The 23,566-nt window shown below is 37.0% G+C and overlaps 1 protein-coding gene across 2 annotated transcripts in view; it reads left to right on the top strand.

Annotated features, from left to right (window-relative positions):
* The window catches only part of csmd2 (CUB and Sushi multiple domains 2), a 554,847-nt gene that overhangs the window by 523,532 nt on the left and 7,749 nt on the right, over positions 1-23,566 (top strand). For both annotated transcript variants that reach the window (XM_018091826.2, XM_031896919.1), the window contains 16 exons: positions 852-998; positions 2,224-2,412; positions 3,873-4,058; positions 4,140-4,334; positions 5,429-5,602; positions 10,642-10,815; positions 12,179-12,352; positions 13,074-13,262; positions 14,298-14,471; positions 17,214-17,396; positions 18,704-18,880; positions 19,015-19,194; positions 19,739-19,912; positions 21,552-21,725; positions 22,521-22,594; positions 22,760-22,871. In XM_018091826.2, coding sequence (XP_017947315.2) covers positions 852-998; positions 2,224-2,412; positions 3,873-4,058; positions 4,140-4,334; positions 5,429-5,602; positions 10,642-10,815; positions 12,179-12,352; positions 13,074-13,262; positions 14,298-14,471; positions 17,214-17,396; positions 18,704-18,880; positions 19,015-19,194; positions 19,739-19,912; positions 21,552-21,725; positions 22,521-22,594; positions 22,760-22,871 — 2,676 coding nt within the window. The remainder of the gene's footprint in view (positions 1-851; positions 999-2,223; positions 2,413-3,872; positions 4,059-4,139; positions 4,335-5,428; positions 5,603-10,641; positions 10,816-12,178; positions 12,353-13,073; positions 13,263-14,297; positions 14,472-17,213; positions 17,397-18,703; positions 18,881-19,014; positions 19,195-19,738; positions 19,913-21,551; positions 21,726-22,520; positions 22,595-22,759; positions 22,872-23,566) is intronic.

Genomic DNA, 23,566 nt, shown 5'->3' with positions numbered 1-23,566 from the left:
TAATGGGGTGTAGCTGGAATGCAGCAATGTTTTTTTTTCATTGGGGCCCTATTTTACTTTTTGGCAGGGTACACCACCCAGAGGGCTTACCTGGTGGGATAATAATTGGTGCCCCTGGGGAAGGGCCATAGTAACTTAGAAGTATGAAGCCCTATGATTATTGATGGCAGTCTTATTGCAATGCAAAAAGTGATACTGTTGTCACATAACTATTAAATTCTTATAAGTTAATTTACTTTTCTACTAATTTTTTTATAGGGCTGTGTTATTTTCTGCCAAATCAAGACTTTATATGTCATATGTACCTCATGAGATAGAGATATATGATGTATATATCTACCTCATCAGATTTCCTATGTTTTCCAATCCTATAGCTAAATTAGAATTAGGCCTTCCCAGGCCTCACTGTAGTAAGTGTAAACAAGTCTGTCAAGTACATTAAATATTAACTGATCCTGCTGCTATTAAGCAGGGCAGATACAACGCAAACATGACAACCAGGAAATATAAAGGAATGTGACCTGTTATTCAGAATGTTTAGGACCTGGTGTTTTTGCAAACAGCATCCCTTTAAAATAGTGCATTTATACTCAAACACCAAATATGGTTATGGTTGCTACTGCTTGTGAAAAATGTTTTTCCCCTATTAGTTCTTCCCTATTGATAATATTTTCACCAAATGTCACTTTTAACATTCGGGCTGGTATAATACCTGTCAAGTGGAAACTATCTCCACCTACACTAATTACCAACAGCTATCAGAATCAATTATCTGTCCTGTCTGAAAATTTTTGTTATTTGAAATAATTTTCTGTATAGTCCTTCTTTACATGTTCTTTGCATGTTTTTAGGTCCATCAGGTCAGAGCACATTGCTAATATCCCTGAGTGGTAACTACTCTGCACCACTGACCATCACTAGCTCTGGGAATAAGGTGCATTTGCGCTGGACATCTGACCATGCTTACAGCAGGAAGGGTTTTAAGATCCGCTACTGGGGTAAGACAAGAAAAAAGTAACCGGAGCTGGACAGTAGGAGTAAAAAAGAAGTAGATATATAAATAATTTCCCTTTTAGCTAAAAGAGGATTTTCTCACTGCCATGTTTCCCAACATTAATCACCAGACCACAGGGTCCCGGGCGATTACCTTTAAAGTCAAAGGAGAGGCAATTCCAAGCATTTCGGCACCCTATCTGACAAGCTGAAAATTGTGCAGGCAACAAACTGCTGGGAATCACCCTGTGTGCCATTGCAATTTGGGTTCACTGATATGCCTGTTTAACTTTCTCTTAACCCAATGTCTATTTATACTGTTGTTAAACCTCTCTATCTGTGTACTGTGTATATTGTAAATCATAAACCAAGGAACACTGATTTGTAATATTCACAAGATCAGTCTAACCATTTACTGTGTGTATAAAGCTGAACAAGCTTTGCAAACATGCCTGTTTCTACAGGGAGAGTAATTAGCCTTTCAGTAATAAGCAGAGAAGCAAGAATTAAGATTCAATCAATCTATGGTGCCAAAGACCTACCTAATCTGAGCACATGATAATCACAGAGGCTAATTTACTAACTAGACATCAATCACATATCTGCTTTTAATATTATAACTGCAGCTCATTCTGCTTTGGGTAATTGCAGCAGAGCAAAAATACCCAGTGCTGGGTATATCAGTTTGCCTTAAAGGGGTTGTTCACCGTTGTACAAGATTCACAAATCTAACAGTTCACTTAATAGAACAATCTTTGCCATATAGATAGTTAACAAAAATGTGCAGCTGAAAAGATATTCATCTCAGAATCATCCCTCTACTGATCCTTCACTTATACACAGACCCTGTGCTGGGGGGAGGGGGGGGGGAGGGTCAGTGACTCCTTTAAACACTACAGTTGCTTTTTTACTTCCTTATATGATGCCATGCAGCAGACTTAACTCCTATTGGCTGTGTTTCCTGTCAGTCTGACATTGCTTCCTGTGACATAGTGCTGCAAATCTAACATAGCAGTATATTAGATTTGTAATATGCTGAGTCTGTTTGCCTATGCCATTTTTGTTATGGAAAATGGCTTTTCTAACATGATGAGAGCATTATTGGTGGTTTAATAAGATTTAGACATTGAAGGTGGACAACCCCTTTAAGAAAAATGATCACTATAACAAAAAAGTATAAGTATATTTTCCAAAATGTTTTCACTTTATTTACTATTCCTTTGTATTTAGCACTTTATTGTAGCCTCCCAAGGCCACCCCTTCACGGAACTGTGCTGGGACCAGTCATCAACCCACCAGGAGGAGTTGTACGGTTTAACTGTGATCCTGGATTCCGGCTGATCGGAATGAACACAGCAACTTGTTTACGGCGACCTCAGGGCTATTATGACTGGAACTCTGAGGTTCCGTTGTGCCAAGGTTAGTGAGCAAGTAAAAAATGACAACATAGCTACAATGTGCTATGCCCAGTATAGCAAATGTCCACTAGACAAATAAATGGAACAATTGAGGAAAATACTAGTTATATATCAAAATTACTATTGTGCATAAAAATGAATGTTTTCAAATGTTATTTAGATTGCTTGGCTGAACAATTCTGTCTGTATAGCGACTTGGAAAGTTTGCACTGTGCCCTTTTAAAGCAGCCTGTGGTGCAGTCCTTCTTTTGCTTCTGTTCATGTAGCCGCTGTTTTAAATTGAAATTCAGCACGATTTGTAGTCTAGACTGCAATTTCTTTCCCTTCTCTTCTCACAGCCAAGCTGACACTGTCATAATTATCATTTCAGCTGGAGGCCTGAGGTGTCCCCTTCCCAAATCCAGCCACTAAATTACCCGCCACCACAAAGTGCCTACCTCCTTCTCACCAGGCCTAGTTTCAAGGGCTTGCCACACTGTTAGGAAGTAATTGCACACTGGCCTCTCTGAAAAGTACATGTATTTGATATATGTAAGGTTACCGTTATAACTTGTTTTCAGGTCATTCCCTGTTTCATTTTAGAATAACATGTTGTGGAAGCTTAAAAATAACAAACATATTTTTCATATTTCTGTCCTTTAACAGGATAACATTTCTTGTGTGTAAATGGCGCCTGCTTTCTTTGCACTACACCAGGGTTTTTTGTTTTTTTTTTAGAGTTTTTTGGTTCTGGGCCCCCATTACTTTTTAAAGATATATGAAAACATTAATCAGAATCTTCAAGGCAGTCAATAAGTCTCCTCTCCATATTTTAGTATAACTAAGCTTGTCTAGGCCTCCAGGGCTATCTAAAAGAGCAAATAAGCTTTCTACATTTCACCTTACCTGGACTTCAGACTGGTCCACCACCACCAAGACTCTTCCCCTCCCCCCTCACCCCACCAGTGGGGCAGCCACACAGTTTGAAGACCAGTGCACAAAAGCTAATGATTTGCTAAGAGATAACAACATGCATGTTTTTTCCATATTCACATTCAGCCTTAAGTGGAAATAATTAATTTACACAAATGGATATTACAGTTTGTAAGTAAGATATTTCCCATATAGATGTTTGGCAGCCAAAAAAATGAATATAGGCATTCCATTAGACCAAAAAACATATTGCTATGCAAATTTGCGTAATTAATATGAATGCCCTTGGAGTTGATAATCTTGTTCCTTTGTTAAACATGAAATAGGAAACCACATACACGGCAATAAAATGGTGTCTGTACCAGATGAGAAACCAGTGTCTATGCCAGATGATATTATTTTACTCACCTCTAATAACTCTTCTTCCAATATCCATATGCTTTGGCTTAAGTGGCCAATAGAATTCAGAGTGGTAAGATAACCCCTTCTTTTTCTTCTTTTCTTATCTCCTTTTCCTTTTTTTTTTCTTATCTCTGCTTTTTCACCCAGCCATGTTCTGTGGAGTGCCTGCCTCTCCCAAAAATGGAATTGTTTTTGGCAAAGAGTACACTGTTGGCACAAAAGCTATGTATGAATGTGATGAGGGGCATCACCTCTTGAATCCTGAAGATGCAGTGTCAGAGTGCCTACCCTCTGGTCATTGGAGCAATGGAAACAACCCCCCACAGTGTGTGGGTGAGTATCCCTCTAAACACAGATCCTAACATTTTGTGTAGCACAGAGATTTATTTTTGTAATTTTACCTTTGCATTGTAGCCATCACCTGCCCAGACATAAGCAATCTAAATACTGAGCACGGTCGCTGGCGCATCATCCACAAATCACACTATCACTATGGAGCTGAGCTCATGCTAATATGTGACCCAGGATATTACTATGTGGGGCCCCGCATCATCCGCTGCCAAGCCAATGGAACATGGAGTGTGGGGGAAGCCACACCTACTTGTAATAGTAAGGCCCTTGTAATTTTGTTGGAATTACATTTACAAGAAGTAATGTGTGATGACACAAATATGTGATTAGATTGTAAATAACAGATACAGTATATTAAAATAAATGATATATTCCTTCCATAGAATCATTGGTCAGCAGCATTGTTCAGCAGGCAAGCAGGCAATAACATGCTTTTCCTTTTCACGTGCTATTTTAGCTTTAAACTGATAAAGGCTTTTAAAGAAGCAGTATATTCCCTTGTAAAAATACTTTTTGCTTATTGTTTTAATCATGAAAAATTTAAACTGAAGTTACTTCATATTTAATCCTTGCAAGGTAGATTATTAGATTACCAGTGGGCAGAAGATTGTAACTAAGGGGCCAGTTTATTAACATTAAAATTCAAGTTTTTACTATGATTTCAGTTTTTTGCTCTAAAACAAATGTCAGTTTCAAATTCAGATGTTTTATTAAGTGTTAAGTGCAAAAAACACACATTTTTTACCTTGCCCAAAAATAATATTGTAAATATGTCATAAGTCTTAAAGGAGAAGGAAAGGCTAATAAAGAGTTAATCTCAAGCTGCAGGCATACCTTCAGTTCTCTCAATAGTGCCCTTAAGTCTCACCTGTTCAGATGATCAGAAGCCAAACAGGAAGAAAAAATGCTGAACTGTGTAAAGAAAGTTCCCATAATGCCTCACTCCTGCACAGACACCCAGACCAGTGTACATGCTCAGTTTGTAAGACTATGAGGAAGCTTCCTCCTGATTGGCTCAGATCCACATTCCTAAGGGGATGTAGGGAGTTTTTAGCATTCTTGAGGGAGGGGGGAGCAGGAGAGAACAGAAAGCTGCATATCTCTGGCACAGGAAAACAGACACAACAAATCTTTTGTCAGAGAACTCAGTGCAGCGTTTCTGTGAGTGCTTATGGCTGTATTTACATAGACCTTTCTGATAAAGCTTACTTAGTTTTTACCTTTCTTTCTCCTTTAAGCATTCCAGATATTGGGCTTATATCTGCATAACAAAAAAATCCAAATAGCTGTTTATCACTGTTAAAAAAAATAAGATGGTTCACAATATACCTGTCTGTTACCTTGCCTTTCAGTTATTTCCTGTGGGGAGCTACCCACTCCAGCCAATGGCAACAAAATTGGCATGTTAACTCAGTATGGGGCAACTGCCATCTTCGCATGTAATAGTGGCTACACTCTTGTGGGATCACGGGTACGAGAGTGCATGTCCAATGGCCTGTGGAGTGGGCAAGAGGTTAAATGCTTGGGTGAGTATAAGTTGGGACTGATAAAATCTGGCTGGTGAAGCTAAATACATGAATCTTCCTTCAATCCAGTGTACATTATGGGGGTGATTTACCAAAGGTCGAGTTTGATTTTTTTCTCAATTCGTCCAAGTTCGAATTCGAGTTATGGTTTGAAAACTCCGATGTGCAAAAAACCTGAGAACACAAATGTAAAAATTCACCATCTAAAAGCTTGCAGTTTTTATAGAAGTCAATGGAACTTGTCATAGGCAAAGTCAAACCATAGTCTCAAACTCAAATTTGTTGAGCTTTTCAAGTTCTTAGAGCTCATTATTCGGGTTTTTTGTTTGAACAAGTTTTTCTTATTAATAAATAAGCGACCATTCGATATGCAAGTTTATTGGATTTAGTACAGTACATTCTTTTTTCATATGGCACCTATGGTATGTGGGGTCAAAGTAGATTTTCATATTATAGGAAAATTTAATTTATCTGTATAAATTAAAGTCAAACTATACCCCCAAACAATGTAGGTCTCTATAAAAAAAATATTGCACAAACAGCTGATATGTTAAACCCTGCTCCATCTACCTGTATATAAAATATGTTCATACAAATATACTTTTTAGTAGTATGTGCTATTGGGTAATCATAAATAGAAAATTGCCATTTTAAGTACTTAGGGCCGCCCTCAGGATCATACAATTCACATTGCATACAAACAAACCAAAGGTACACATACATGTTAGGTCACATCAGCCAAGGTATGGAGAAAGCTGTTTTTCACTCCCACATTTCATCCTTCAGTTAGGGCTGCATTATTTCCAGTCAGTTGATCTCTGATGGAAAATACAGCCCATCACAAAGTGGTGGTAAAAGGGCAATATTTACTGATATATATATATATTCCAGTTTGGTAAGAGAATTTAATAGGCCACCTAATATGATATAAACTATTTGTTAAGTATTTATTCTGAAGTTATAGTTTTCTTAAAAGCGAAAGGCACAAACATACATAATACATTTCTGTCAATTTGAGTTCACCTTTTAAAATTGTAAATATAGACGTAATCAGCACACATGTATACTGCCCTGAGCTATAAGCAGTTACGCCACATGTACCTGTTTCAGCAGTTATATTTTATGTCATGGTTTTGAAGAGATAAGATGTATATTTAGCTTTAGAACTGCAAATATATTTTTTTGTCATCAGTTGGGTTCAAAAATACAAACTAAAACAGAGAATAAAAAAGCCCAGTTATATTCATTTGAAGATATCAATTTATGATGATATGTGTAAAATATTATCCTCTTTTTTACCCTTGCTGACCTAAGTTAAAAATCTATTACTTTGCTTGAAATATCTTCTCAGCCATTTCTTACTTTGAGCATCAGCTAGGTTATTGGTCCCATTTGTGACATATTGCTAACACAGGTCAGCAGTTTGAGAACCAAAGGGCACTTAAATGATTACTAGAACAAATTTACAGTGCCAGGGTGGCTAGCAGAACAAATATATTAATTTTTCTGCAGTAAAAAGGGTAGAAATATGAAATCAATATGATGCACACAATGACAAGCTTGGGAGTTGGAAGTTTTCAGGACACTGAGATCCGATATGCTACCATAAGGAATAGGGCTGCATCACATTTTTCTGTATGACTAAAGCAGGGGTCCCCAACCTTTATTACGCGAGAGTCAAATGTAAAAAAAACTGGAGAGCAACACAAGCATCATAAAAGTTCATGGAGGTGCCAAATAAGGGCTAAGATTGGCTATTAGGGAGCCTCTATGCACCCTATCAGCTTACAGGGGCTTTATTTGGTACTAAATCTTGTTTTTATTCAACCAAAACTTGCCACCAAGTCAGGAATTCAAAAATAACTCCCTGGTTTGGGGGCACTGAGAGCAACATCCAAGGGGTTGGTGAGCAACATGTTGCCCCTGAGCCACTGGTTGGGGAACACTGGACTAGAGTAATGCAGAATTGCAAAGCACCATGGGAAATTGGTCTCTGTGGTTAATACAAATGCATTTTTTAATGTAAATTATTGTATTTGTTTTCAAATGTAGTTTTTTATTTTCAACTATTTGATTTCTTTGAAATGTAATTTTTAAAAAAAATATATATATATATTTTACTTATATATATATTACTTTAGCCAATACCTGATGTGTAGGCAGAAATAAAACATTGCTATGAATTTAGTTAATTTTAAATACTTGTAAAAGTTATCAAAAAGTCCATTTTCTGCTGCAGATCTCTTCCCATTGATATTAATATAGAGCACAGTTGGACTTGCATTGACAATCATTTCCCTTTACCACGCATTTAAATTGAAAGACTAAACTTAAAAAGACATACAGTGCAGAGAGTAAAAGCTTTATGCAGCTGAATTATAAGCATTTCTACATAAAGCAGTCATTTGCCATGGAGGAGGCCAGACTTAATCTAATTTACATTCTGCTGAACTCTGAATGGTCTCACTGCTCTTTATTGTTCTAAAAGAACCTTAAAGGCATGGTTTAGCTTTGAGTTAAATTTTTGCATGTGGCCAGTTCTAAGCAACTTTTTAATTGGTCATTATTTATTTGTTAGAATTTTTTAATTATTTGCCTTCTTCTTCTTCGGACTCTTTCCAGCTTTTAAATGGTGGTCACTGATTCCAGCAGCCAAAAACTATTGGTCGTTAAGGCTAAAATTTTATTGTTTTTATTACTTATTTTTATTCATTTATTAGTCTCTCATTCAAACCATTCCCTGAGTGCTAAGGTAATTTGATCCCTAAGCCGTAAGGCTGCAGCCTGAAATGACAATATTGACAATCTCGTGCTTTTTAATTTGTGGTAACAGTTTTGGGAAGGCCTTTTTCTGTTTAAGTACCATAATGCTCCAATGCACAAAACAAGGGCCATAAAATGGGTTTTCTAGGACAGGAGTGCAAAGAACTTGACAGGCCTGCAAAAAACCCCGACTTCAACCCAACTAAAATGTAAAATGCATTTTGGAACAACGCATGGCAATGAAAAAGCAGCCTGCTGTGCAATCACTCAATGATTTTTCTTAATATTTTCTTGGACAGAAGCCAATGTGCTGCCATCCGCATCCACAAATTTTAGGACAAAAACACTATTTATGTCTGTTACACTCACCTCATTTAGATACTTGACAATAATATCAAAATAGTGGGATCAGAATCGTGGGATCATTAACTATTGAGAAAACTGGTTAAATTCACAATACCTGTTTAAACAAGGAAAGCGTCATCAGTGTACCTACAATTGTGTATGTACCCACTGACAAATGTTCACTCAAAGTACACCACAAAAACTTAGAGGGAACCATGTTAGTCATATGGCAGTTCCTTGGCACTGTTCATAAAGGATTGACAACCCATCTGACCACCTGTAGAATGAATTGGTAGTCAGACTGTGAGTCAGATCTGTTTTCCAATATCAGTGCCCAACCTCACTAAGCTCTAGTGGCTAAATGGAGTAAAATCCTGGCCATCAACAATGTTCCAAAGTCTACTTTGGGAATGAGATGTTGGACAGGCAAGTGTGGGATATATAGTAAATGTGCTGAGCATGCAACATGCTGCATTAAACAGGAGAAAAAAACAATGGTGTAACCCATGGTTTATGGAAGTGGTTTGACATTATTTTGTTCATTTTCAAAGGATTATAAAATTCAATATACACACAGAAAGCTTTGTCATTTAAAAAAAATGATGACATTATTTTTTAGTGTTCCTGATTCAGTATTCTGAATTTCTGCTGAGAAATGCAAGAAGAGCATCCAAGTGCCAAGTGCAGCAGAGATCTGCAGTTTAAGGCAACCGCAGATTCTGTAACAAATATCATCTTAATGCACAGTGGGCTGTCTGTCTGCCATATTAAATCATTTAACAAAAAAAAATTGTTTGGAATTGTATATACATTTCTAATAAATGGGGCTTGCCATTGTAGAGTTTTGTATAGTTCATGGCGAATTACTAGAAAAAGAATTTGAGAGAAAATATGAAACAATTATCTCATTTATATTACAAAGGTATTTAGCATTATTCTTCTCCTGAATGAAAGGAAAATGAGCTTTACCTAAGCCTTAATTGATGGTTTGTCATGGAAATAGTGTTGAGGCATTGAACTGATATGATTGGAAATCACTGAGCTTCAGGGTGATACCAACAAACATATATATTAAGATAAATCTGTATGTCACATTCAAAGCTTTTGTCAAATATTTATTTATAACTTATAAAAGAAAGGCAAAAACATAAGGGACTGACACCATATTGTATCAGAATGTATTAATACCAGCAACTTTATTTCCCTACACGTCTCTTTATCTACTTGATCTGCGTGAAAAGATTATAAAATTATACAGGTACAAGTGCTAGACTGCTAAGGAGTGTAAAACCGCCATCTTTGTGCCTATATCATTGGCATTCAAAATTTATACCAAACAATATACCATCTATCTCCCTTCTCTTATGCATTTAGCATTGTCGAATGAACAACAACTCACTCTACAACTATAAGGAACATGCACCAGGTTTCACATTGCTCCATTCTTGGCAAATGGATCCAAAATCCCATTTCTCTTAATTTCATGCAGTATCCTCTCTTTGAAAATGTATAAATAGCTTAGTATCTAGAGAATTTATGGTAAAGTCACATTATATATTTTAACATAGTAATAATATCCCTTTTTAAGCTCCTCTTCTGCAATCTGAGCCACCCCAGCTTGGTAAGGCTATATATTTAGAAATTAGATCTTCCATTTATTGTTTCTTTCATCAAGAGCAACCATGTGATACATACTGTCCACTCATGGGTCTATAATACTTTTAATAGACTATAACGTTTTCCTCTTCATAATGTTGATTGTTAGAATATTACAGTATCTGTGTAGTAAAACATGCTGAGACTACTGTTTGTGCAACATATGGTTTTAATATTTAGAGGTTTTTATATTAAGAGAGATCTTTTATTTTCCAGATACAGTAGAGTATCTCTATACTTACACAAAACCCTCCACTTCTTTATATTTCCCCCAGCTGGACATTGTGGTACCCCAGAACCTATTGTTAATGGACTGATTAATGAACAAAACTACAATTACAGAGACAGTGTGGTATATCAGTGTAACAGTGGTTTCAGACTGATTGGGATGTCTGTGAGAATATGCCAGCAGGACCATCTTTGGTCAGGGAAGGCACCCATCTGCGTGCGTAAGTATATAGTAATGGAATGGTTTCAGGGTTAATGAAGATAGTGGGTGAGTTATGGAGTAATAGCTACTTTTATCAGGGGGCAGACCTTCTGTACCTGGAACAACCAAGCTGATTCACATCAAAATCAGGGATAGGAGGCCATGTTTCCTTAAATAAGAAGTGTAGAACAACTAATGGCTGTGAGGTAGTTAAAACAATTGTGATTCAACTGTTTTACCACCCATCTCCTTTAACGGGTGTGATAATGCTCAATTCTCCAATCACTTGAGTGTCAACATCCTGAAAAGTCATAGTGAACTTTTTGACAGGTAATTTAGTTAATGTTTTTGGGCAATAATCACGTGAAGAAAGAAGGCACTTTCAACCATTTTATTCCTTGCCCTATTAGGTGTATGCACCTATTACTGAAACTGTGCTTGACCAGTATATGCCAACTGATGATTGACTGATTCTTTAAGTTAGTTGATATTATTAATTAAGTGGTTTGTACTATATCAGAAATAAGGATCCTCAATGGCCAGTCAAAGAGAGCCAAAGTAAATGGGACACAGACCTCAGATTTAAAGGGCAAATTAAACCCTTTTTTTCTCTTGAATTTTTGTGTGAAGTATGGGACACATTTGGATTTTATTATTAAACTAAGTTCAAGTGAAGAACAAGATCATGTGAAAATTTGTGAAAGCCTCTAGCTAAATTGTCATGTGACACATCCAAACAGGACACAGTATTTGTGCAATAGCTTATCTGCCAATGCCAAATGACTAAATGGACATATTAACTGATGTAGAATATTAGGTTGTTAAAATTATGAGAAAATCATTGCTTGCATATAAGGGGACAAAATCTTACAGGTGTACAATCTGAGGGATCACTTTAGGTACAATATGCCACACCTATGAAAAAAACATTCAAATAGTGCCCCTATCCTGTGATCCAAATCAACCATTCATCAGTTCCTTTTTACTAGTTCTCTGAGCACTAATGTAAGTTTACATCAGTTAATTTTTTGGGTTTAGATCCGTTTTAAGTGGCAATTTAGGATATTCATGATCGATCAGCACCGATCTGTAACACACATCTAAGTTGTTAATCTCGTATGGGGATAGCATGGGTGGAATTTACAAAAAACCCTTTTATTTTTTTTAGAACTATAAGACCCCTGTGACACAGGAAGTAGGTGGCCCCTGTCTGAGTTTATATGTATGTGTGTAACATACAGATGCAAACAAAAAGGTAATAAGTGCAGTATATAGTTAGGAGGTCCATGGGTTGATGTTGTTAGCAGCAGTCTATGCATATCTGATGCTTGATTTGTTTATCTGTGATGTTTGAATTTTACCACACTTCATATTTCTTGCAGCAATTACCTGTGGTCACCCTGGTAATCCAGGAAATGGAATAACCCAGGGATCCCAGTTTAATTTATATGATGTGGTGAAGTTTGTGTGTAATCCGGGGTATATCATAGAAGGATCAGTGCAAGCTCAGTGCCAACCCAATGGACAATGGAGCCATCCAATGCCAACATGCCGAAGTAAGAATTGTGTGTGTCAAAAAACAATGCTTAATAGGTTAGGTACAGTCTATAGTCTCTATACTGTACATGTACAGTAAAGTTAATAACTTCAGAGCTGTTACTGAGCTCCACATAAATTAAACAAATAAAACTGCCAAATGGAGTTCTACCACTTCCGACTGCCTTAAAACTTAAGTCATTACACAAAATATATTTTAGACTGATAGAATAAGAGTTAACATATATAAGTCCTTGCTTTTTCTGTAGTATTTCCTGGTCAGCAGCTGCATAACTGACTTGACTGGAAGGTGGCACTGGATAAACTGATTATTATTCACCAGGAATGACATTGATTAACTGAATGCATTGTAATTCCATGGTATATGATAACAAAATCACATACTTAAAAATATGTAAAGCATTTGCAAAAATCTATATTTCACATTAGATCTGACCATAATATATATATGTGTGATTTATATGTTCACTACGGTGGTATGCGTTAGCATGTTCATACCATTTTGGCATTTAGTTAAGGTAAATCAAGTTGCCCATACTGGACATTCATGCCCGATGAGCAGCTAACAATAAAATGACCGGCTCTGTAGGGGTAGATGCATCATTTTGTAAATCTTCTATTTATTTATATCTGTTATTTTCTTCTTTCCTCTAATATAATTTCACTAAAAACACTAACTGTCCACCTCCTTCTCTCCATCAAATTTCTATTTTCCATTAGTTCTTAACTGTACAGATCCTGGCCACGTTGAGTATGGCCTTAGGCGAGTGCTGCAGAAAGGTCCAGACCGTTTCAGTTTTGGGACCTCGGTAACCTATGAGTGCAGCCACGGCTACTACCTTATGGGAACACACGTTCTTTCATGTCAGGGTGATGGCACCTGGGACCGAGCCCTGCCTCGTTGTCTGTGTAAGTAACATATTCTAGAAAAACATGACAATGAAAATACATTTTGTTTAAGTCATAATAAAGGTTTGTGCTTAAAATAGTTCATATTATGATCATAATACAAATTTCACTATTGCTTTTGCACGCATAATTTGGTTGGTTATATCTACATTTGTCTTGGTCCTATTGTGTGAGTTGGGTATGGCCTACATTAGCATTTTCTTGCTAAGGGAAGATGGAGACCATTTTAAAGGAGGAGTACTACTATCATCTGTATATTAGGTAGTGCCTCTCTGTACAAAACAGAAATTATTATTTCAGTACCACTGATCACACTAAAGTTGCAGAAAACACATTTTCCCTGCCACATATATTCCATATCTCACCACATAAAAAGAATATCCGTACTTGTCTCACCACAAGTTACTGGGTGAATTTGATCTATCTGCCTCATATCCTACCTTATGGCACAACTTTCTAACTGGAACCTTTTAAGTGAAGAGTGACCAAAGTCCAATTTTTGGGTAATCCAAGTGATTGAGAAAGAGGCCAACCTGTTAGATATTGTAAAATGTAATCAATCAGATGGGTAGCTATGCATCACTATCCTGTTCGGTCAGCTTACTGCAGGCTGGATTTTTTTGTTTAAACAGATTGCAATATTATGGATTCACATAATTTTTTTTTTTAATGTAGATGCAGAGATGGTCATATAGATAGGCTGAAATCAGCGTTTCTGGACATATTGATCCATATATCCATATACTTTTGCCAGCTGTGCCCTTTCTGCTTAACAACTATGTAATACAATGTTTAAGAGATTTATTAGACTGACTACTGTAAATCTAAAATTGTACAGATTATTGTACTGAACTGTAAGACCATTTTCAGGATGTCACATATGTAGTATTAGCTCACAAGTTTATATCTATATAATTTTGTGTGTGCAAAATCTAATTGTAGCACATTCATTCTATGTCATAGAACATCAAAGATGTTAATAAGAGTTTGTATTTTCCATTTACATTTACTTACATATGTCTTTGGTTTGTTCAGTGGTAACCTGTGGTGCTCCTGGCCTCCCACCAAATGCTCAGATCTCTGGAAAACGATTCACTGTTGGCTCAGTGGTACAGTACAGTTGTCTAGGACGTCGAATTCTCATTGGGAATGCCACTCGCACTTGCCAACTGGATGGGCGATGGAGTGGCTTTCTGCCACATTGCTCAGGTAGGTGTTAGTCAGAGCACACCATCTGCAGAATCAGTTTTTACTTTATGTCTGATAAGTTATCACTGTTTCTAACATCAAAAAAAGCATTTGCAAGTAATAAACTGGAAAAGGCTTGAATTTTATAAGAATAGCTTATTAGTACCAAAACAAGCGTTATTCCTGATTTGATGTGGGTAACACATCTGTGCAAGCTGAAATTATTAGACAATAGCAGGGCAGGAGTCGAAGGGCTTGACAACAATAAGGGGCACATTCATGAAAACGCGAGTTCGAATCCCAAATGGGACAAATTTGAATGGGACAAATTCGTATTGGATAGGAAAATTTCTGAAGATCACAAATATCACGAAAATGCTTACGAAAAAATTGTATTAGTCACGATAATATCGTATTGGCGATCCGAAAGTCGCAAAATTGTTGTACCGAACGATTGTAAACAGCGGGAAAACCTTTCCGATTTTTTAGTGCAAGCATACAAAAAAGTCACACAAGCGGACGAAAAAGTTGCGCAGGTGTCGAAAAAGTTGTGCAAGACACGAAAAACTTGGCGAAAATACACACTGAGCGTTCGAATGAATGCTTCGAGCATTCGTGTCTTAATAAATCTGCTAAATCTGCCCTAAGTCTTTATACTTGAAAAGGGTAATAAATTCATCCAGCAGACGTAGCCTCAGGTATTCCAGAAAGAAAGAGATCAGAAATGTCATTCACATTTAAAGATATTTCCAAATTTTATATTAAAAACTCCACCCAAACACATTTTGGCAGGGACTGACATTAGCAACTGCCTGTCTCGGAACAAGACTTATTCTCTAATTTGAAAGATGACATATAAACATGAACGTCTGAAAATAAGTTCTTGAAGGCTTACTAAATCTTCTAGATATTATCAGTGAAAATCTATTTACTAGGTGTTATCTTATTGGCTTTATGTAATCTGCAGATAATGTTTCAAAGTACTTTTCTGTTTGTTGAAGATCTAGTTGCCACGACTGCACCGATTAGAGAAGTAAATACGCCGACTGTCAGGATATGGGATTGTTTTTTTTTTAAAAAAAAACCTACAGATCATTGCAACAATATTTATTACAAAATAAAACAGTTTCATAAATAAAAATATTTCCTCAAATCAGGTTATTTCTTCAACTGCCTTCAGATACTTCTCAAACTGGATTATCTGCTATCTAACTGAAAGCTTTGAGACCAAAGGCATTGGGTTTGGAAAGCAATTACAGAAGGTCTATGGGACAGCATACATTATTCCATCTAATCCCTTTCTGTTTAAGTTTTAAAGCCTTTTGTAAGTTTTCAATTTAGATGGGCTAATTGATTTGAGTCATAGATGCAATCAGTTTACTTCAATTTATTTCCCAGTGCAGAAAGTACACAACCCAATCAAATTTACTTCCCTGAGGTTACACGTTGGCTTCTTTTAAGATTTGTTTTTAATATTTAAAGGTAATTGTTAAGAGTTAACAGATGGCTTAAAATTGTCATGTCTGATAAATTTTTTTTATAAAGGCAATACTGCCGCATTTAACCACAACACACAACTTTCCTTAGAAGCAATTTATCGTGTATTTAGTGTGCTTGCCCAACATACCTCATTCTCTTTAGAAATGACTTAGAAATAACTAAAACAGTATTGGTACGAGGAAAATATAATTTGCCCAATATTTATAAAGGTATCGAGAATCTAGTTTTTCCTCCCCCCCAAAAAAAATAGCCCTTTTAAAACACACCTTATATGCCAAATATAGGGACATCATGACACTATAGCTACTTTGAGGTGCAGTTGTTCTTAACAAATGAGCCCTCATGTCTCCTATGGGAATATCTATTATTAAATGATTTTCCAAAGTCAAATTTGTTTCTCCAAATTTTATTACCAACAATAATAATCAATTAACCTTTATTAACATACAGTTGCCCTTCTCTCGGCTCTGTGTATTTCCTTATTAGTTTTCTGAATATTTCCTCCAAAGCATTTTGTCGTTTATAAAATCCACTAGAGTCGGCTCTTTCCCCTTTACACAATCCTATGTAATTTAGTGGGATCTTGCCCTGTTCTGTACCAAAATGAAAGGAAGACTTGGGTGTCTCCATCCCTAAGCCTGCAGTGTCTCCTAACCTTGAAACTTTATTTGAATCCTTACATCTGTGTTTCTTTCTCTCTTCTACAGTATATTTTTTCCGTCCCTCATTTTTATGAATCTGCCCTGCAGTTTTATGTCACAACTCATAAACCCTGGATCTTTATAGCCCGTGTTTTAAGCTGCAGTAAAAAGAAAAGAAATCCGTTAAGTGTTTTGGAAGATTAATGTGAGTGTAGGAATTAACACTGTACTGGGCTTGCCATTTCATAAGAAATGTGTTTCCTACCATATAAAATGACAATAGCCTGAAACTATGAGCCTATTTGTATTTTATGTATGTTGTCAATGGGTTTGCTATTAAACAAAAGTGGCTTTACTTTCACATGTAATAAGGTTAGTTATAATTTTCCTCTTAACTCCCAATTAAGACAAAATATTGTATGAACCCTTTGGTCTGATGTTTATTTTTATTAAATTATATTGTGCAAAGGTTCCCATAATTAAGTGACCATTAATATTTACAGCCGATATTTATCCATTAACAGCAACTTTGGAAGCTTTGAGACAAGGTTAGTCAGAGTGCAGTTTGGACCCAGAGGGGACCTGCCATTCTCAAATTGTCTTACTGTATATTGTTTTCCAGGTGGTAGTGCAGGAGAGTGTGGGGACCCAGGTGTGCCTTTCCATGGACTGAGTCAAGGTGAAGAGTTTACAGCTGGTAGTGTGGTGAGGTTCAGCTGTGAGCCTGGGTACTTACTTCGAGGTTCTGCAGAAAGAAGTTGCTTGATCAATGGATCATGGGGTGGGTTTCAGCCAGAGTGTGAAGGTAAGGTTCATTTCCATGGTGCCTCTTTATTTCTGTCTTGAATTATTTAGAATGTGCATTATTTCATGTATGTTTCCTATCCCATGTCTTTACCCAACAAGCTTGGGGATGAGAAGAATTAATATTATATAGTCCTCAACTCTGGCTTGAATATGTCTTGGTGGAGGTACAGTATTTCTCCAGTTTAACTGAGCATGTATATATATATATAAGATTTATCAAAATGTGAGTCTTGAGCTTAATACATAAAAACTCACCCACTTTCTAGTCATTCCTATGGTATTTTTAGAAGGGTATTTATAAAATGGTGAGTTCTAACTAAACTCACATTTTGATAAATCTGCCCTTTAGACTTAACAGGTGCACATTTCTACAGTAACACAGATTCTTGCCTGTGCAAACTGCTATAGAGTGCACTCACCCATTACAATAAATTACAAGATATAGCTTATATATTATAATTTGTAATATGAAGAAGCCTTCTTGCAAGTTTCAGCCAGGCAATTTGAGGTCAAATATGCATGTAATATCATCATATGCAGACACATTTTATTACATATTTCCAGCTTTGAGAAAATTGTCAGTGCCCTGTGGTTTAGTTTTTTTTCTATTCAACCTAAATTGTTGAATTTCTTGTTCTGTACTGTAGTTTTGTTTTGTCTGTATCAGTGTATCACCAAGGGAGTAGATTCTACCGTTGCATTTTATTCTCTTCCTTGCCTCAGGGTGCTTTATAATTAAAACAGAGACTTCTAATCTACTTCTTGCCTACTACCTTTGTTTCTAATTATTATCTGAAATTCAGCAGGGGAAATAAATGTTTTACCTTGTCGTGTTTGTGTTCCATATTTAATTCCAGACAACACTCAAAGCTCTTAGGAGCAGTAAGGTGTAAGTAAACAATTCCAACCCCAACGAGTTGCCAAATCTGGCAGTAACCCAGAACTGTTCCTTTAAAGGAACCCCAACAATTTTTCTTATTTCTACTTAAATTATACTATGAGTATAAATTATAATATGAAATCGAGAAATGTTTTGAAATGTTTATTATACATAGTGTAGCACAGAAATAAATTGATACCAGTACTGTATATTGTTAATGGAGGAACATTGTGCAAAAATGTGTTATTCTGCTGGAGCAGACACATACAGCATATGCCACAGCCATCATTTGTTTAAAATAAAAAGCTGTGACGCCATTGATGGAGTAAAAAACAGTTCTTCTGTTCCAGATGATGGAATATTGTTTAATCAGAGGCTAGCAAAAGGAAAATGTATAAACTTCATTCTCTTTGGTCATTTTTTAGTGGTCTCCTGTGGAAATCCAGGAACACCCAGTAACTCCCGTGTGGTTTTTAATGATGGCCTGGTGTTCTCAAGCTCCATCATTTATGAGTGTCGTGAAGGATATTACTCTAGTGGTCCCTTAAGTCGCCATTGCACAGTCAATGGGACATGGACGGGTACTGCTCCAGATTGCGCAGGTATAATGGTTTAAGACATAGCTTTTATATAACATGTATATGTTTTGCTTGGAAAGTAAACTGTTTAGCTGCATGATTACTACTGTATACCCAAACATGTAACTTTACTCTGGTGTCATGTATGTGTCATTCAGTTATCAACTGTGGAGATCCTGGCATCCCAGCAAATGGCCTACGCCTGCACCATGATTTCCAGTACAACCACACAGTGTCCTTCCAGTGTTTGCCTGGATATATGATGGAATCAGACAAGGCACCCATGTTACTGTGCACCAAAGACCGTACCTGGAATGGCACAAAACCTCTCTGCAAAGGTTAGACAGCAAATTCATAGCACATAGGCACAATCACCTCACTTTAGCCATGTGTCAGGACATGTGGGGCTCTCAGTGGGCAGTAAGAAGGGGTTTTTAGCTTGCGTGCATATATTTAAAATCAGAATAAGCCAATAAGGTGAAATAATTGCATATACAATTTTTGAAATCATATTTAAAAAAAGAATGCAAAACTCTTAAGCACTAAGTTTGCCCAGGAGCAGTAAACTGTAGCAAAAACATTTGACGTTTCACAAACTTTTTTGACAAAGCAAAACGGGACAGATTCACTCATCACTAGTCAGCTGTTTAAATGGAATCATCTTATTGGTTGCTATTGGTTACTGCTCCTGGGCACACTTTGTGCCTTTTATAACATATGGGGGTTAGAAAGAGAAAACATATTCCACATATTCCAGAGTTTACCATTAAAAGATTCAAATCATACTTGGGTGGCTTTTTGCTTCACGACAGAAGCACCCCTTGTGAAAATATACATAAAAACAGTATTTTTTGGGTACTGATTTACTTATCTTTCTCACAGCAATCACCTGTCCATCCCCACCTGTGATCCCCAATGGGAAAGCAGTGGGGTCTGACTTCCTGTGGGGTTCCAGTCTAACATACACCTGTGTGGAGGGTTACCAACTTTCTCTTCCAGCTGTCCTTACATGTGAAAGTAACAGGAGCTGGGTGGGCGAGCTTCCACAATGCTTCCGTAAGTGCAAATTGGATATTTGATTATTAGCTGGTATTTATATAGCACTGACATATTTTGCAGTCGTTTACAGAGATTATATATCATTCCCATTCTCCAGTGGAGCTTAAGTTTAAAGATTCCTATCACACTCACACGCAGTAGGATCAATTTGTGAGGATACCCACACAGGCATGGGGAGAACATACAGATCTTTCTGTAATATGGAGCACTATTCCTTAAGGCGATTTAAAACCCAAGTAGGAGAGTTTTGCTAAGGGTTTGTGCTAGCGTAGTTAAAATTACTCTATGTGAAATGGCACTGACATATTTTCTAACTTTTCTGCACAATAATGTTTTATACACTTTAATAAATACTAAACTTGCTGAAACCTGTATGTAAATGACACCCTGCATTATTGCAGGTGTATCCATGACAGTAAAAAAAGCATTCACTTACACTTACTTTCAGGCTGGTTGCTCATTTACTCTTTTAAAGCCCCTTGGGGGAAAGTCCCACAATTTTGGAGACAACTGGTTTATTTTATTAATTATACATTGCTTCAGGTGGACCTCACCTGCCTAAACGTAGCCATGGCTTAGGGAGAGAATTTCTGGGCATGGCCAGGAGGTATCACAGTTATTACCTAAAACATCAGCAAATGTTCAAGGTATTTAAGAGCCTTAAGGACATATTGGTAAAATTAAAATACACTTTTTTTAAAGGACATCAACCCCAAAAATAAGTGTTTGCCTAATTTAAAAAAACATTATTATAATAATATTCTAATATTCTATTCAATGTTGAAGTGTATGGGAAAAAGGATAACCTAGTACTGATAAAGCAACGGGATTTGTTGAGTAGTTTTAAAAATGTTGGTTTTTAGCTGTGTGTTGAAAATATCTTAGCATTATAAATGCCAAATTAAATATGATTAGACACTACATACTTCACTTCTGAGTGAACATCAAATTCTTTATCTTATCTTGTAGAGAAAACCTTTAGATACAAAAACACATTTCCTTGTACAGGTATGTGACCCGTTACCCAGAATGCTCAGGACCTGGGGTTTTCCAGATAAGGGGTCTTTCCGTAATCCGGATCTCCTACCTTAAGTCTGCTAAAAACATTATTTAAACAGTTATTAAACCCAATAGGATTGTTTTGCCTCCAAAAAGGATTAATTATATCTTAGTTGGGATCAAGTACAAGATACTGTTTTATTATTAAAGAGAAAAAGGAAACCATTTTAAAAAATGTGAATTATTTGATTAAAATGTCTATGGGAGATGGCCTTTCCGAAATTCAGAACTTTCTGGATAATGGGTTTCCGGATAAGGTCCGATACCTGTAGTTTTATTAACCACACAATTAACCAGGCAAGGGGAGGTTCACCCACACAAAATTAGACTACCTGTATCAGCTTCCACTGAGCGGCACCCTTGAAATAATTAGTGCAAACAGAAGGGGTAAATTATTACACTGAAACACTGAGAAACGCTGGTTTACTATGTAAGTGTACTATGTGTATACTTGAGCTGAGCGATAATTACTTATGGCCCAGTACCAATACATTCCTAAAATATCTGTTTAATGTATTTTTGTTGGAAATTCATCCTTGTTCCGTAAAGCCAGCATCTTCATGCATTTTATTTGCAGCTGTGTTCTGTGGCGATCCTGGCATCCCAGCCCATGCTCGTAGGGTGGACAGAGGATTCAGCTACCGTTCATCTATTTCCTTCTCCTGCCCCCCTCCCCTTGTGCTTGTTGGGTCTGTTCGTCGGTTCTGCCAGTCTGATGGCACATGGAGTGGAACCCAACCCAGCTGCATTGGTAAGGCTCATGAACATGGGAAGAATATAAAAAAATGAATGAAAAGTGCAGAGACCTAACACCAAAGGATGAAAAGTTAATGAATTGTTCAATAAAATCTTCTGTGTCCATCCTCCATCTTTACACTTAATGAAGGAAACATGTAAGTCATGTACACTAAAATGATCTTCACTGAATCTTGCACCTAGCAGTGGCACATTGCATTATTAAACAGCCTTCTGAATGTACCAAATCTAATCTGTGTAATTCAATGTTAAAAAGTGACTTTTCTAAGTACTTTCCTATGTCTGTAAGGCCTTTGCTTCATATGTGCCCATAGTGGCCACAGGTTGAATTTCTGGCTCTCATATTGGGCCAATAATTTTTCAAAAAAAAAGTAAGCACTCAACCTTGTATCCTAGGCTTTATATCATGTACATATTTGTTCTCAGTTATAGCAGTAATCCCCAACCAGTGGCTCGCAACTAGCAACATTTTGCTCACCAACCCCTTTGATGCTGCTCCCAGTGGCCAGTGGGTGCTCATTTTTGAATTTCTGACTTTTGTGTTGTTCCCCAGTGTTGCTCACTGGAAAACAAAGTTGGGGACCTCTGTAGTTAAAAGTTACTTTTGATAGTTTAGATCTCCTTTTGGAGATAGTTGCAGGCTTGGATTTACAACAAATTATGTACCTTCTATTCCACACAAAAGAGTACTGTTTAATATAATAAATACCAAGTCTTCATTACTGTACCTTGTATTTCCATTAATCATTGAACAACATAATTAACATTTCCATATTATTTGTATGTGCAGATCCCTCCCACACAACATGCACTGACCCTGGGATCCCATCTTTTGGAATGCAGAATACCTCACAAGGGTTCCAGGTAATGTAAAAACTACCAATCTCTGTTTGGGGTATGGTTTTGTGCCCAAGGCAGAAATGCCTGCAAACATTCTTATTTGGCTCAGTTTTAAAAAACTGATCTAGCAGTTTAGTGCCTAAATACTTCTTCTAAAAAATATATATACCTATCCCTATCATCCCATAGGTTGGAAGTACAGTGCTGTTCAGGTGTCAGAAAGGCTACCTCTTGCAAGGGTCTACAACAAGAACCTGTCTACCAAATCTAACCTGGAGTGGAGTGCAGCCAGAGTGCATTCGTAAGTACCCCCACTTTTCTTGCAGTTTGAGGTAAAATGTCACATAATCTAAAGTATATTGTAGCTGGGAACATTGTACAATGATGCTTACTCTGCAAAGCAAGACTAGACTTATATCATTAAAGGCTTGGGCTAAACCTCATGTACTTTTAGATAATCCCAATCTGTTTAGTGAAACTACTGAACCTAGTAAGGCTTAAAGCACATAAACTGGTAAGCGTCAAGGCCACCGTCATCACCATTTATTAGACCCTCCTTTTTAGTTATAAATAAAAACACTGAGGCACCTGGGTGGATTAAAAAGGCTGAAGCTTTATTAAAAATGTTAATCAACAATGCACTAACTATTACAAAATAATTACTGGAATGCTTGGCCATAGTACTCCACCAAGTAAACAGGCTCCCCGCCATGCCAGCCATCCTGTGTTGCTGCACACAGATGGGCAAGTAGAAGTGAGTAAGCCTCATTCAAACCCATACCTCCTGAGACCATAACCAGGGAGGTAACAACCAACTCTACAGAATGGGGAGGAACACCGTCCCCATTCCCCACTCCTGCACACATACCCCCGCCAACTGAACTGCGACTATATACCCACCATGAACTACGGATTGTATCCTATGACTCCTGGGTGGAATGCTGCTCCCACTGCTCACTCATCCCCCCCACCTCACTCTACCAGTTAACCTTCTCC

Source organism: Xenopus tropicalis, chromosome 2 (assembly GCF_000004195.4).
Source record: "Xenopus tropicalis strain Nigerian chromosome 2, UCB_Xtro_10.0, whole genome shotgun sequence".
In the NCBI taxonomy this organism is placed as follows: domain Eukaryota; kingdom Metazoa; phylum Chordata; class Amphibia; order Anura; family Pipidae; genus Xenopus; species Xenopus tropicalis.
This window is presented reverse-complemented; position numbering and strand designations above follow the sequence as displayed.